Below are 11,904 nucleotides of genomic sequence, written 5' to 3' on the forward strand. Positions count from 1 at the left end.
AAAATTTCATTGGGCCCTAGGTTCTCCCACTCCGTGCCCCTCTATCTCCTCCTGAGTCTTGTGTTTTTCACTATGGGTATGAATACAGGGTAATGGTCCAATCCCCCAGCCCTTAGGCCTGGACTTTAAACTGAGGAAGACAGATACAGGGAAGGCATTAGACTACAAACCAGCAACCCATATTACATCTTGACCTTTGCTCATGGATGCCCACTTTAAGTGTTGGGTTGTATGGAGAAAAGGAAAGATATGGGAATTTGTCATCTGAGATAGGAATACAGGGTTTACAGTTCTATGCATGCCCTGCAGCTGGGCCCCTTAGTTTCCAGAAACAAGGGAGTTTCCTTTACAAAAATTGGGCTTGTAAAACTGAGGCTTCCTGAAAAACTCTTTTTAAAGATTCTGGCCTTTGGGAAACAGGAAAAACCTGGGGAATCAGACTCCATGCCACAGGAAGGCACCCTGGAGATAGAGTTTATCACTCACAGCCAGAAATCAGCCAGGTTTGTGGTTAAGTTTAGACACCTGGCCCTTGTACTACATAGGATAGGAATTAACCAGACTGTCAGCCCATTGCCTAACAAAACTCACTGTGACTGAGGGCAGGCAAATTAGTGTTACAGAACTTACAAGAGGAAGAGACTTGTCTAATCTTCAAAACCTTTAACCTAGATATTTCCCCTTATTCTGATGCCTGTTATTCTGACTTATGGCTTAGTTCAACTGGATAACAGCAATATTACCGAGCCCCCGAGACTACTTGGTGCGTGTGTGCCAATAGTATGACTAAATGTGCCTCATCTGATGCTTTCCAACCTAAGTAGGCAGGTTGATCAGGACCTGAAGGTATTAAAACAACAGTTACCTTATAATCGTACAAAATTGGAGAGCCTTAGACTTACTTCTCATGAAATAAAAAGTGTGCATTGTAATGGTAAAAGTAAAATGTTGCTGTTGCCTAAGTGGCTGCAGTGGGCAGTGGGCCATGAGACTACACCGCAGGTCCCCAAATGGCAGCAGGCAGTGGGCAGTGGGTCCTGCGACCACAGTGGGCCACGAAGGCAGCCAGTCCCAGGCAGGGAGCCCCCAAGTGGTCTGTAGTCTATGAGAGTCAGTGGGTCCTAGGCACAGAGCCACATGGCAGGTGAGAGACAGAGACAGATAGGCACGCCATTAGTGGGTTACAGAAGGGAAGGGGAGAGGGAGGGAGAAGGGGAAAGAGGAAAGAAACAGAGGGGGGTGTGAGGTGGGGGGAGGAGAGGATCCAGGGCAGCAGCTACCTCTTTGGGAGAGAGACAGAAAGAAGAGGGACTCTGGCTGCAGGCAGGAAGGAAGATCTGCATGCCTCAGTGGTGAACTGTAGGGGGGGGGGTGCTTGTCTCTTAAAGGGACAGGACAGACCATTACATACATGGCTTTACAAAAACCTGTTGTTTCTATGCTAACTAATTAGAATTTTTTTTTACCATGATTTTAAAAAGGGGGACAAAAACATAATTGGTAGTCTCTGTTCTCTTGTCCCGCCCCCTCCCCTTCCTAGCTAACTGCTCTGCTATCAAAACTGACTAGCCCTTTAATTCTTATTCAGATTGGATTAATGGAAACATACTTCATTTTAAACCATATATCCAATTATGTATGAGTTCAGTAAAGTTTTTTTTTTCGAGACAGGGTTTCTCTGTGGCTTTGGAGCCTGTCCTGGCACTAGCTTTGTAGACCAGGCTGGTCTCGAACTCACAGAGATCCGCCTGCCTCTGCCTCCCGAGTGCTGGGATTAAAGGCGTGCGCCACCATCGCCCGGAGAGTTCAGTAAAGTTAATGGTTCTTAGAACCAAGTCCACCTCTTGAGAACAGGATGAGCTGATGATTTGACTCATTCACTAAGACCAGTGGGGAATGTAACAGGGCCGCAGACCTTAGTAGGTCCTCAGATCTTAGCACAACTGATACCATGATGGAAGTACCATTCAGGCAGCTCAGTAAAACTCAGCACATAGACAGCACCACGTGCCAAAAATGAAAACAAAGACCTAATCTATCAAAACCTATAGTTCTAAGAAAGTCTCTAAATGTACTAACCTTGCTTTTTGGCTTCTGTAGTTCTGCTTCTGGCTAATTGCTTTTGCTAACTGAAGCTTGTTAGTCCAGAGCATGGGTTTTGTGCTTAAAAGCTCATCTTGAGAAAGGCTCAGGGCTACACTGGGATCCTAAACACCCAGTGTAGTTGCCAGCTGGCTCATAAAGACTTTCTGTTGGTTTAAACCCATGTCGGAGTAGTCCTCTCTGGTGAATACTCCACAACAAATTTGAAAGCCAGAACTGGGTACACACACACACACACACACAGAAAGAAAGAACGGTAAAAGGAAGGAAAGAAGAGAGGGAAAGAGGGGGAGAAAGAGAGACGTGTAAGATAGTTTCATTTGCTAACATTAGCGATACTGGATCTTTGCACTATGGGAATGGGCAAGCATGTGGAAAAGTTTCAGCCTTTCTCACTTCAGTTCACTTTCTCTTAGCTTTAAAGCTAAGACATTTGTCACTTTAAGGGCTATTTAGCCTTTGAATACTCTTTCTTCTTTTGCAGATGTTCATATTTTAGGAGGAAATGGGTGGAACAATAGAACACATACGACATGGAAGTAAAAAAGAAGTTACTGAAGGCAAAAAAGGGTACAAGGAAGAATGGGGGAAGGGGAGGAGAATCAATAAAAACAAATTATGCTTAAAAATGCTATAGTGAACCTTATTCTTTGTATACCAATTAAAAATATTAATCTAGGCAGACATGGTGGTGCACACCTTTAATACCAGAATTTCTGAAGCAGAGGCAAGCAGATCTCTGTGAGTTTGAGGCCTGCCTGCTGTAAGTAGTAAGTTCCTGGCCAGCCAGGATTACATAGGGAGGTCCTGTTAAAAGAAGAAAGGAAGGAAGGAAGAAGGAAAGAGAAAGAAAAATATGTTAAAAATGAAAATGAGACATATCAGAGGAATGAAAACCTTCTATAAAGACACTTGATTGGTAGCTAGATAAACACTGTCAGGTACTGTGAAGAATTTAATTTTGTATCGGGTCATTATTGTAAGCGTCTTGGTCTGGTTTTTTGTTTGTTTGTTGGAGAGAGCATCTCACTATGTAACACTTGGTGTTCTGGAACTCACTGTACAGACCCAGCTAGCTCACAGAGATGCACTTGCCTCTGTCTTCTGAGTGTGGGGATTAAAGGCATGACACCATGCCCAGCTACTGTATCTTTTAATGGTTGAATTTCTTTCAATAAACTGGTGGGTGGGGTTTGGTCTTCTGATTGACGGCCGTCAGACCCTTCCATTGTCTCTAGTTGCCTATTGGTGGGGAAGCTAACAGTAGGGCAGTCAGTCTTTTGGGAATCCGCAGAACTGTCTTCATAGGAACCAGGACACTCTGAGGAAACTGCTACAGCTGTATGCAACCTCAGCTGATGCTCAAATCCACATTCCTAATGCAGACGTCCTGTGCTAGTCAAAACGTTTTCTAGGCAGCTTGCATTGGCTTTAGAACACTCCGTTCTGGGCAAAATAAACCTTGATAAACTCTGTATTACCACGTTCCTCTTTACTTGGGAAGGGAGGGGGAGCACTTCCACAATGACTTGGCAAAACAATGACTCGGTGCTAAGGCCAGGCTTGTGATTCAGTTCATAGGGAAGATCTGCAATTGGGGGAGCTAGAAACTCCACACATGCGGCACTGGAACTGACAGTTACAATCTGTATACAAACATGCCTTATCCTTTCTCTTGCTTTAAAACCAAGCTATTCTCTATGTGCTTTTAGATTGCTCTGGCAGGTTTCTTATTGTACACTACTCGCCCCCTCTCCACACCCTTACTATTACATTAGGCTCAGTAATGACTTCGAAGTAGACTGTGGTTATATAATTTTTTATTATTCAGATTCTTAAAATCTGTTTTGAGATTTCATACACGAGTACTGTATTTATATTGTTTCTACCCCTCCCGCCCCCCAACTCTTCCTGCGTCCTCCCAATACCCTCCCAAATTCATAATGTTTTCATCTTTTAATTATGATTGTTACATATATATTTATTTACATGCATATGTGTATAAAGAAATACAGATGGGTGGTGGTGCATGCCTTTAATCCCAACACTTGGGAGGCAGAGACAGGCAAATCTCTGTGAGTTCAAGGCCACCCTGGTCTACAAGATCTAGTTCCAAGACAGGCTCCAAAGCTACAGAGAAACCCTGTTTCAAAAACTCAAACAGAAAACCACAACAAAAAAGAATAAACTACAGAAAAAATGGAGAAGATCCTGTGCATTCATGTTCAGTGACGTGCTGTTTAGGCCAGCTCTAAACTGTTGGAAAAGAAAGCGAACTGCATGGAAAAATGTGAAATTGATATACTCCGGAGATGATCAGAGGAAATCGTGTGGCACTTGAGAGACAAGAGAGAATATATGTTATTGACAGCTCTCCAGACTCTCTGAGACCTTATTTGACTACATCTCCTTCCTTTAGACTCAACAGAAAAAAATAAATGTGAGCTTAAAATGCTCATCTGGCCATATCACTGATATATGCACATTTGAAAATCTTTTAAAAGATTTATTTATTTGTATTTTATGTGCATTGGTGTTTTGTCTGCATGTATGTCTGTGTGTGGATATCAGATCCCTGGACTGGACTTATATACAATTGTGAGCTGCCATGTGGGTGCTGGGAATAGAACCTGGGTCCTGTGGAAGAGCAGCCAGTGCCCTTAACAGCTGAGTCATCTCTCCAGCCTCCTTTTAAATCTTCTCCAAGCCACTTTATGTGGTTTTTAGTTCTTTGCAACTCAAAAAGACCTGACTAGAAAAAGAGTTAAAAGACCTTGACAACAATAAATGTTTGTGGAGGAAACTGCGTGTGTGCTGAGTAGTGTGCGTGGAGTAGCGTGTGCGGAGTAGCATGCGTGGAGTAGCGTGTGCGGGGTAGTGGACACACAAGGCCAGCAGACTGCAGTTGCTGGAAAACTTTTCAAAAGGTGATGGAGATCCTCTGAAATGAACCCAAGAAAGCTCTTTCTTAACTTGGTTCGTAATCCTTTCATTCAATCACTTATCTGAGATCCCGGATGTTTTCATATGAGAAGGAACACTTGCTTTCAACCTGTTTGCTTAAAAAGTCATCACCAAGGGGGCAGAAGATGAATTTCAGGGTTTTGTTTTTGTGCCTTTTTTTTAAAGTTCTTTTCTTGTTTTCCCTTTGTTCTCCCCTTCTCCCATCCCCACCTCCAGGAAAACAAAACACACACCCACACCCTGTGAAAAAACGTAAACAAGCTAACAACTGACAGGCACAGCCAATTATTGGACTAGTGAAAGTCAACTAATGAATGCATGCATATACTTACACAAAGCAACCTTTTGCCCATCATTCTCTTCCCTGCTTGCATTTAATTCTAATGAAAGATATTTTAAGATAGCTTTTTTAATGGCACTGCTGCTTATGACAGAGGTAATAGCTATGATACACCTCCTTACTATCTTCTTCTTGTGAAATCAAATTAAGTGCTAACTAAGCCTTTTATTCTTAGGAATAATCGTCGTACAATTGTTTGTCTAGCATCTATTAGAAGTCCTCAGTCATTCTGGAATTGCTCGGCCTTTCTATGAACCTCCTGGAGGACTGCTGTCAAGTTCGTCTCCTCAGCAGGGTAAGATGTCTGCAAAGCACGTACACACTTCCTACTGTAATCTGTTGCTCAGCGATGCAGAGTTTCATCTAAGTGAATACACACAGCAAGGTACATAGTCAAGTTCAATGTGCGTTACGAAGAAACAGCTTGGAAGCCATGGCTTAATATTTCTCAGCAGTTTTAATTCCGTGGTTATATTTAACTGCATTCGCTCCAGAAATATATACCTCTACTCTCTATGTTGATGCACAGCTTTCATTCAATGGCATCCACTCCACAGTCCAGAGAAGGTCGGTATGCAGATAGACTGGAATGACTCATAAGAACAAAAGGTCCAAGTGGTTATGATGAGAGACGTGGCATTGTCCAAGATTATACAGAACACTCAAGAGCCTAGAGTGATCAGTGTGTCTATTTCTAAAGGATGCAGTTGGTACGGGAACAGAGGAGGGAAACTTTGGGGGCTTTTATTTCCTGGATGATTTTGATGGTCACTCACGATAGAAAACATATTCAGTGTAAGAGGTCCAGATCCTGTCATCCGTTTGGTCATGTGTGGCAGTGCAGGTGCCGGTGGAGTTGCATGCTACCATGTGGAAGCCAGCATCAGCTAGTTTGTCGAAGGCTTGTTCCAGAAAAGTGAATTTAAGGTAGTATCGAGACGTATATCGCTCAGGAGGGCGGTCTGGATCTCTGCTCTCATTCAGAGTGTCTCCGAACACTTCTTTGGCTAGTGAAATCTTACCGCACACCATGATTCTGGCCACACGGCGGAATTTGGAATCTGTTTGGATGTCCCTGCCCAGAGTATAGGAGCCTCTATAGCCAATAGTGATGAAGCCAGACTTTTTGAGCTCAGAACCAGTGGCAGCTCTGAGGACTACGGAATTATCAGGGCCACTAACATGGATGCTATTAGCTGAAGAGAAATTAAAAGTGGCGTCAATGCTGGGGGAAAGCTCTTCTACATCAATTGGACACGAGTCATTGACAACTGAGTTGAGGTTGTTCATTTTAAGAGCCAGCATCTTGGCAAGTTCTGGCAACTTAAAGTATTCTGCTTCTCTGTGGAGCCGGCCACACTCTGGGAAGTGGTCAGGAAGCACTACTTGCAGGTCTCTCATGTAGTCTAGGACATAACGAAAGAGAAAGCCATCTCGATCTATGAAGAATCTCCCTTTGTTGTCCTGGAGCAGTGAGCAAGGGTTCTTCACACTGAACATTTCCCAGAGCCGGGAACCGGGAATACTGATGAGAGTGGGGTAGCGAGTTATGTACACCTGGCCGCCTACATTGAGTTCAATAATCTCAGGGAAATTGCTGCAATCCTCAGATGGGTTGGCACCGCTTGACTTTTCTGGCATGGCCATGGTGACCTGAAAATAAACAAAACATTACTTTTGAATAAAAATGTATAGTATGGGGAGTCCGTTCATAATCATTCATTTTCTGCATACATATAGTCTGTGTATCACGAAACCCAAGGCTGGGGAGATTGCTCAACTTGTAAAAGCACTTGCCATGTAAGCCTGATGACCTGTTTGATCCCAAGCCCAGGTCAAAAGATGGATTCAGTGCCCTCTACCTGTAAGACCAGATGCCTATAAGAGGTAAGGCAGGGAGAACTTCCGAGAAGTTCATGTGGCAGCTAATGTAGTGTGTAGCACAGAAATAAGAGAGATTCCATCTCAACAATGTACAAGGAGGGAACTGACTCCTGAATCCTGTCCTCTGACCTCCATGTGTAGACCTTGGTACACATGTACACACACACACACACACACACACACAGCCCACACTTATTAATTGATTGGACAGGAGAAAAAATCAAACCAAACAAACAAAATAAATCAAACCAAACAGACACATTATTATTTGTCTTTGTGTTTCCAGCACAAATAGCTCACATTCTTTGACTTTTCCTCCTGTTAGGACCACAATTTTACGTCATCTACATTGCAATTCTAAATGCTGAGTCATCGTATTGATTCATCCCTTTCTTACCCATATTTATCAATAACCTAGAAACTATTCCTTTGTGACGTCTCTTGGACATACATTGTTACTACTGACACTTATTTTATATTGCACACTAAAGTAAGATCTTCCCAATTGCTTTGTCTTTCTCTGGCTATTACACATTAACATCCATCTTTCCTACCGCCCAACACAAACTATTCTAAATTCTGCCACCAGATCAGTTGCTATGTCATCTTCTTTGCTTACTGCTATTAAACAATTGCAATTTCCCTACATATCAAATCCAAACCTCTTACCAGAAAACTCAAAGCTATAAGCTAGTTGCATCTCCTCTTTGATGACAAGAATATCGAACACTATATAGGACTTATGTGCCAGGCCAACAGTGAAATACACATGTTTTTTGTACATATAAGTATTAGCAGAAATAATCAAAAGGAGTCAGTAGAATGTGTGTGGTAGTTAATAAGAAGCTCTGTGGTATTCTGCTTGTGTTTAGATACCAGTATAACTACTTTTTAGTTGTATGTTGGGCAACCTTTTTGAATCTGTTATTGAACAGTTTGTGAATAATAAAAATAATTACTTCATCTGTTAAAAACAATGCCCAGCACATAATTTAACATTTTTACAATGAGCACAGGTTAATAATATAAACTAAATTACATGTAAAAAATGAATCTGGGGCTGGAGAGATGGTTCAGAGGTTAAAAGCACTGGCTGCTCTTCCTGAGGACCTAGGTTCAATTCTCAGCACCCACATGGCAGCTCACAACTGTCTGTAACTCCAGTTCCATGGGATCCAACACCCATTGCAAAAAAAAAAAAAAAAGAATGCACATAAAATTAAAGAAAACAAATAAATCTTAAAACTGTGGGAAAATAAAACGAAGGCAAAAATATTGGGGGCAAAGGCTGCCAGAACCAAGACTTCAGCCCTGAAAACTTCAGTTATTAGCCAAGGATCCAAAATCTTTTTTTAATTAATTAATTAATTTATTAAAGATTTCTGTCTCTTCCCCACCGCTGCCTCCCCTTTCCCTCCCCCCCCCCCAATCAAGTCCCCCTCCCTCGTCAGCCCAAAAAGCAATCAGGGTTCTCTGCCCTGTGGGAAGTCCAAGGACCACCCACCTCCAAAGGATCCAAAATCTTATGAACCAGAGTTAGAGTCAATCCAAGGCAGTGGTTCTCAACCCTGTGGGTTGCGACTCCTTTGGGTTTTTGAATGACCCTTTCAAAGAGATATCAAATATTCTGCATGTCAGATAAATTACTGTTCAGAACAGTGACAAAGTTACAGTTACAAAGAAGCAAGAAAATAATTTTGAGGTCATGGGTCACCGCAACATGAGGAACTGTATTAAAGGTTGCAGCATTAGGAAAGTTGAGAATAAGAACTGCTATGCTAGGGAGTCAAGCTGGGCAGTCTGGTTTGCCACTCACCTTAACAAAGCAGTGTTAGCTAATTTCAAAAGGACAGAGCCTTTATTTGAGAGAAGAAATCAGAATCAAAATCAGGACAGAAGTGCAGTGGAACTTCAATTGCCACCTTTCTCAAACATATTTTTAAACATAAATAGAAATTTTACTCTGAAAGTTCTAAGTGACATTATTTATCACAGTTAGGAATCTCAATGTGTCTGTTTGGTTTGGTTGTTGTTTGTTTGGTTTGATTTTTTTTTTTTTTTTTTTGCTTTTAGAAAGAAACCGGAAGTGATTTCTTTAATAATGAACAAATCTAGCTCCAAACAGCCCCTTGTGCATTACAACATGAAATCAGGAAGGACATACTCTGCAAACAGGAAGATGTTTATCTGTTCGCATATTTTTGCAATGTATAACTTCTTTCTCCCTTCCTCCATCCTAGTGGTCCCCACTGAGTTGCTGCTGTTCATAGGAAAATAAACAAGCAACAAACACAGAATTCTTTTAATTGAACCACCAGTCAGTTTCTGAAATGCTTTTTTTCCCCTTTTTGTAGGGAGTCTGGGGGGCAGAAGGCAGCCTTTTAAGAAACCCTGAAATGCCTCATTTATTCTCTTTCATGACTAAACCCGACGTTGATAAGGGTTTGTTGGTAGTGCCCTCGGTAAATAAAAGAAATACGGGTCCCTGGACGGAGGAAGGAAATGAGGTGACATAACACAAATGGCTTAAACCAGACTGAAGAGAAGACAGATGAAAGCAGCTGTCTTCCAAGCCCGGAAGAACTGAGCTGTGTATTCTAGTGCTCCAAAGCCAGCAAGGAAACGAACCAACGTCTCTCTCCCCTTCTGACTCTGAATAATCCTACTTGTAACCAAGATCCATGTTTTCCAAAGATAAAAGTCAGCTACTGCAAAGTACACCATACTGTATGCTTGTCAATATGATACGTGACTGCCTGAAAATGTTCAGGAAGACGCGTCTGAGAAAACCAGACACTATAAACAACCATCTTCCAATTTCATTAAGCTTGAAATCCCTATGTGCTAATTCCTATTTCCTCCCTCCTTCCATTTTCTTCTGGAGTCCTTTACTTTTTTACCCCTCTCCACTGGCTTCTGTCCCTCTCCTCCTTTATACCAATGTGTTTTAAATATTCGCTCCTTTGTAAGAACAAACCCACACATTTAAATTAGAAAAGCAATTCTGACCTTTTACGCCGCACCAGTTCAGAGATCCAAGAAACCAAAGTAGTTAACAGTTAAACTGAAAGTGTAAGCAAAGGGAGAAAACAACTTCAAGAATTAAGAAACAGTTCTTTGCCTCAGCAATATTCCCCTTTGCTTCCAACTAGCTTGTCTCTGTGACTTTTTATCCGCTCATAAAAGAAAATGTTAGCATTCAGATGCATTGAAACCAATCAAAATGCTTTTAAAAATTAACCAGATGCTGAAAAACAATCTGAATTTTCTGAATTTCCCCTCAGGAAGAGCTTCGGCTGCTTTGGGAGCTCTAAGCTGCTTTCCAGACACAGGTTTAACAGTAGATCCTCTCTCAATAGAGAAACAACAGACGTGCCTAACCCCAGCGCAAATGCAGAAGCTCCGGAATTCAGAAGCAATAGACTGGAAAGGAAAGACAAGGAGGTTGATAGAATAGTTACCTGGAATCTCCAGCCTCTGAGGTACTGCCAAGCACAGCTTCACTGTTCTGAGAGCTCAGCGCCACGGAGGAATGCCTTCCTGTTCTCCCTCCCTCTTGCTGTGTGCTTTGGTGCTTGATTTGAGTTTTCCTCTGTAAAACTAGCTGTCCTGTAGACCCTCCTCCCTTGCTATGACATCCTTGACTTCCTCTCCAGCCCTGCCTCCCTACTCTGCAGCCTGAGGAAGAAGCAGAGCTAAGCAAAGGAGAAGGAAGGCATAGAGGGGGAGGGGGAGAGGAACAAAGGTGGTGGTGGCGGCGGTAAAAAGAGAAATTCTGTTCATCTTGGTTCCAGCAGAGCAAGCAAACATTTCAGTGACAGTTACATGAATCATTTGTAAGGGTCTCATTGTTTGTTTGTTTCTGAAGCAGGGCCTTCTTAACAACCCCAGGCTAGCCTTGAAATTTACATTCTTCTATGTCAGCCCCTGGAGTGCTGGGATCACAGACGTGGACAACCACATCCACTCTGAATGGATTTTTTTCAGTGAAGAATTGGTTAAATTCTGAACTTAGATTAAGTATAGTTACTTCAATGCGCGTAATCCTGTATGTCAGATGGTATGCTAAGTGCTGAAAATAAAGACACACTGGCCACATTTTTCTTTCTCAAAAAGAAATAAATTTACTATGAGTGTTTAACTGTTATGGATAAGAAAAGCACAGTGTTGTGGAAACAAAACGCAAGCAACCCGGGGCTAGTTAGAGAAATCTGAAGGCTTCCTGGAGGATAAACCAAAGTGAGTTTTACCAGACCAATAAGAATTGAGCCACAAGAAGAAAGGTGGGATTAGTCTTGCAGGCAGAAGGGACAGCGTCAACAAAGACAAAGAAGTGTGGAAAAAGCACACCGGGTACCAGGCGCTCCGCTCCATTTTGTTTTTAAAATGCTGGAGTCGAGAAAGTAGGACTGTCCCATTCCTAAATCCAAGTTAACGTTCCCCAGACATGGTATATACCCAACTAAAAACTCAACCCCTTATCCATCTAAGTCATTTTGTTGTGTGTGTTTCTCTTTATACTCACTAGTGAAATTATTGGATTGAAATGTGGATTTTTTAATTCAAAAATGGATCAAGCTTCTTCAAATCTTAAACTTCTTTCTCAGTCAAAT

General features: G+C 42.1%; 1 protein-coding gene across 2 annotated transcripts; it reads right to left on the reverse strand.

Moving 5' to 3' along the window:
• Positions 1–3,929: 3,929 nt before the first annotated feature.
• On the reverse strand, positions 3,930–11,397 carry LOC126492973 (BTB/POZ domain-containing protein KCTD12-like). Of its 2 annotated transcripts, none has more exons than XM_050129680.1 (2): positions 10,301–10,563; positions 3,930–7,060 (listed from the first exon to the last, which is right to left on the reverse strand). In XM_050129680.1, exon 2 carries the CDS (start codon positions 7,052–7,054, stop codon positions 6,176–6,178), a length of 879 nt encoding a protein of 292 aa, XP_049985637.1. In that variant the 5' UTR covers positions 7,055–7,060; positions 10,301–10,563; the 3' UTR covers positions 3,930–6,175. The 2 variants fall into 2 exon arrangements, with proteins under 2 accessions (XP_049985637.1, XP_049985636.1); XM_050129679.1 differs by lacking the exon at positions 10,301–10,563 and adding an exon at positions 10,753–11,397 and having other exon boundaries at positions 3,932–7,060.
• Positions 11,398–11,904: the final 507 nt, after the last annotated feature.

The sequence above is a fragment of the Alexandromys fortis genome, unplaced genomic scaffold, assembly GCF_014885135.2.
Source record: "Alexandromys fortis isolate MF-2015 unplaced genomic scaffold, M_Fortis_MF-2015_v1.1 scaffold_318, whole genome shotgun sequence".
In the NCBI taxonomy this organism is placed as follows: domain Eukaryota; kingdom Metazoa; phylum Chordata; class Mammalia; order Rodentia; family Cricetidae; genus Alexandromys; species Alexandromys fortis.

Coding starts and splice junctions, on each gene's coding strand:
- LOC126492973 (XM_050129680.1), bottom strand. CDS start 7,054: ATGGCCATGCCAGAAAAGTCAAGCGGTGCCAACCCATCTGAGGATTGC.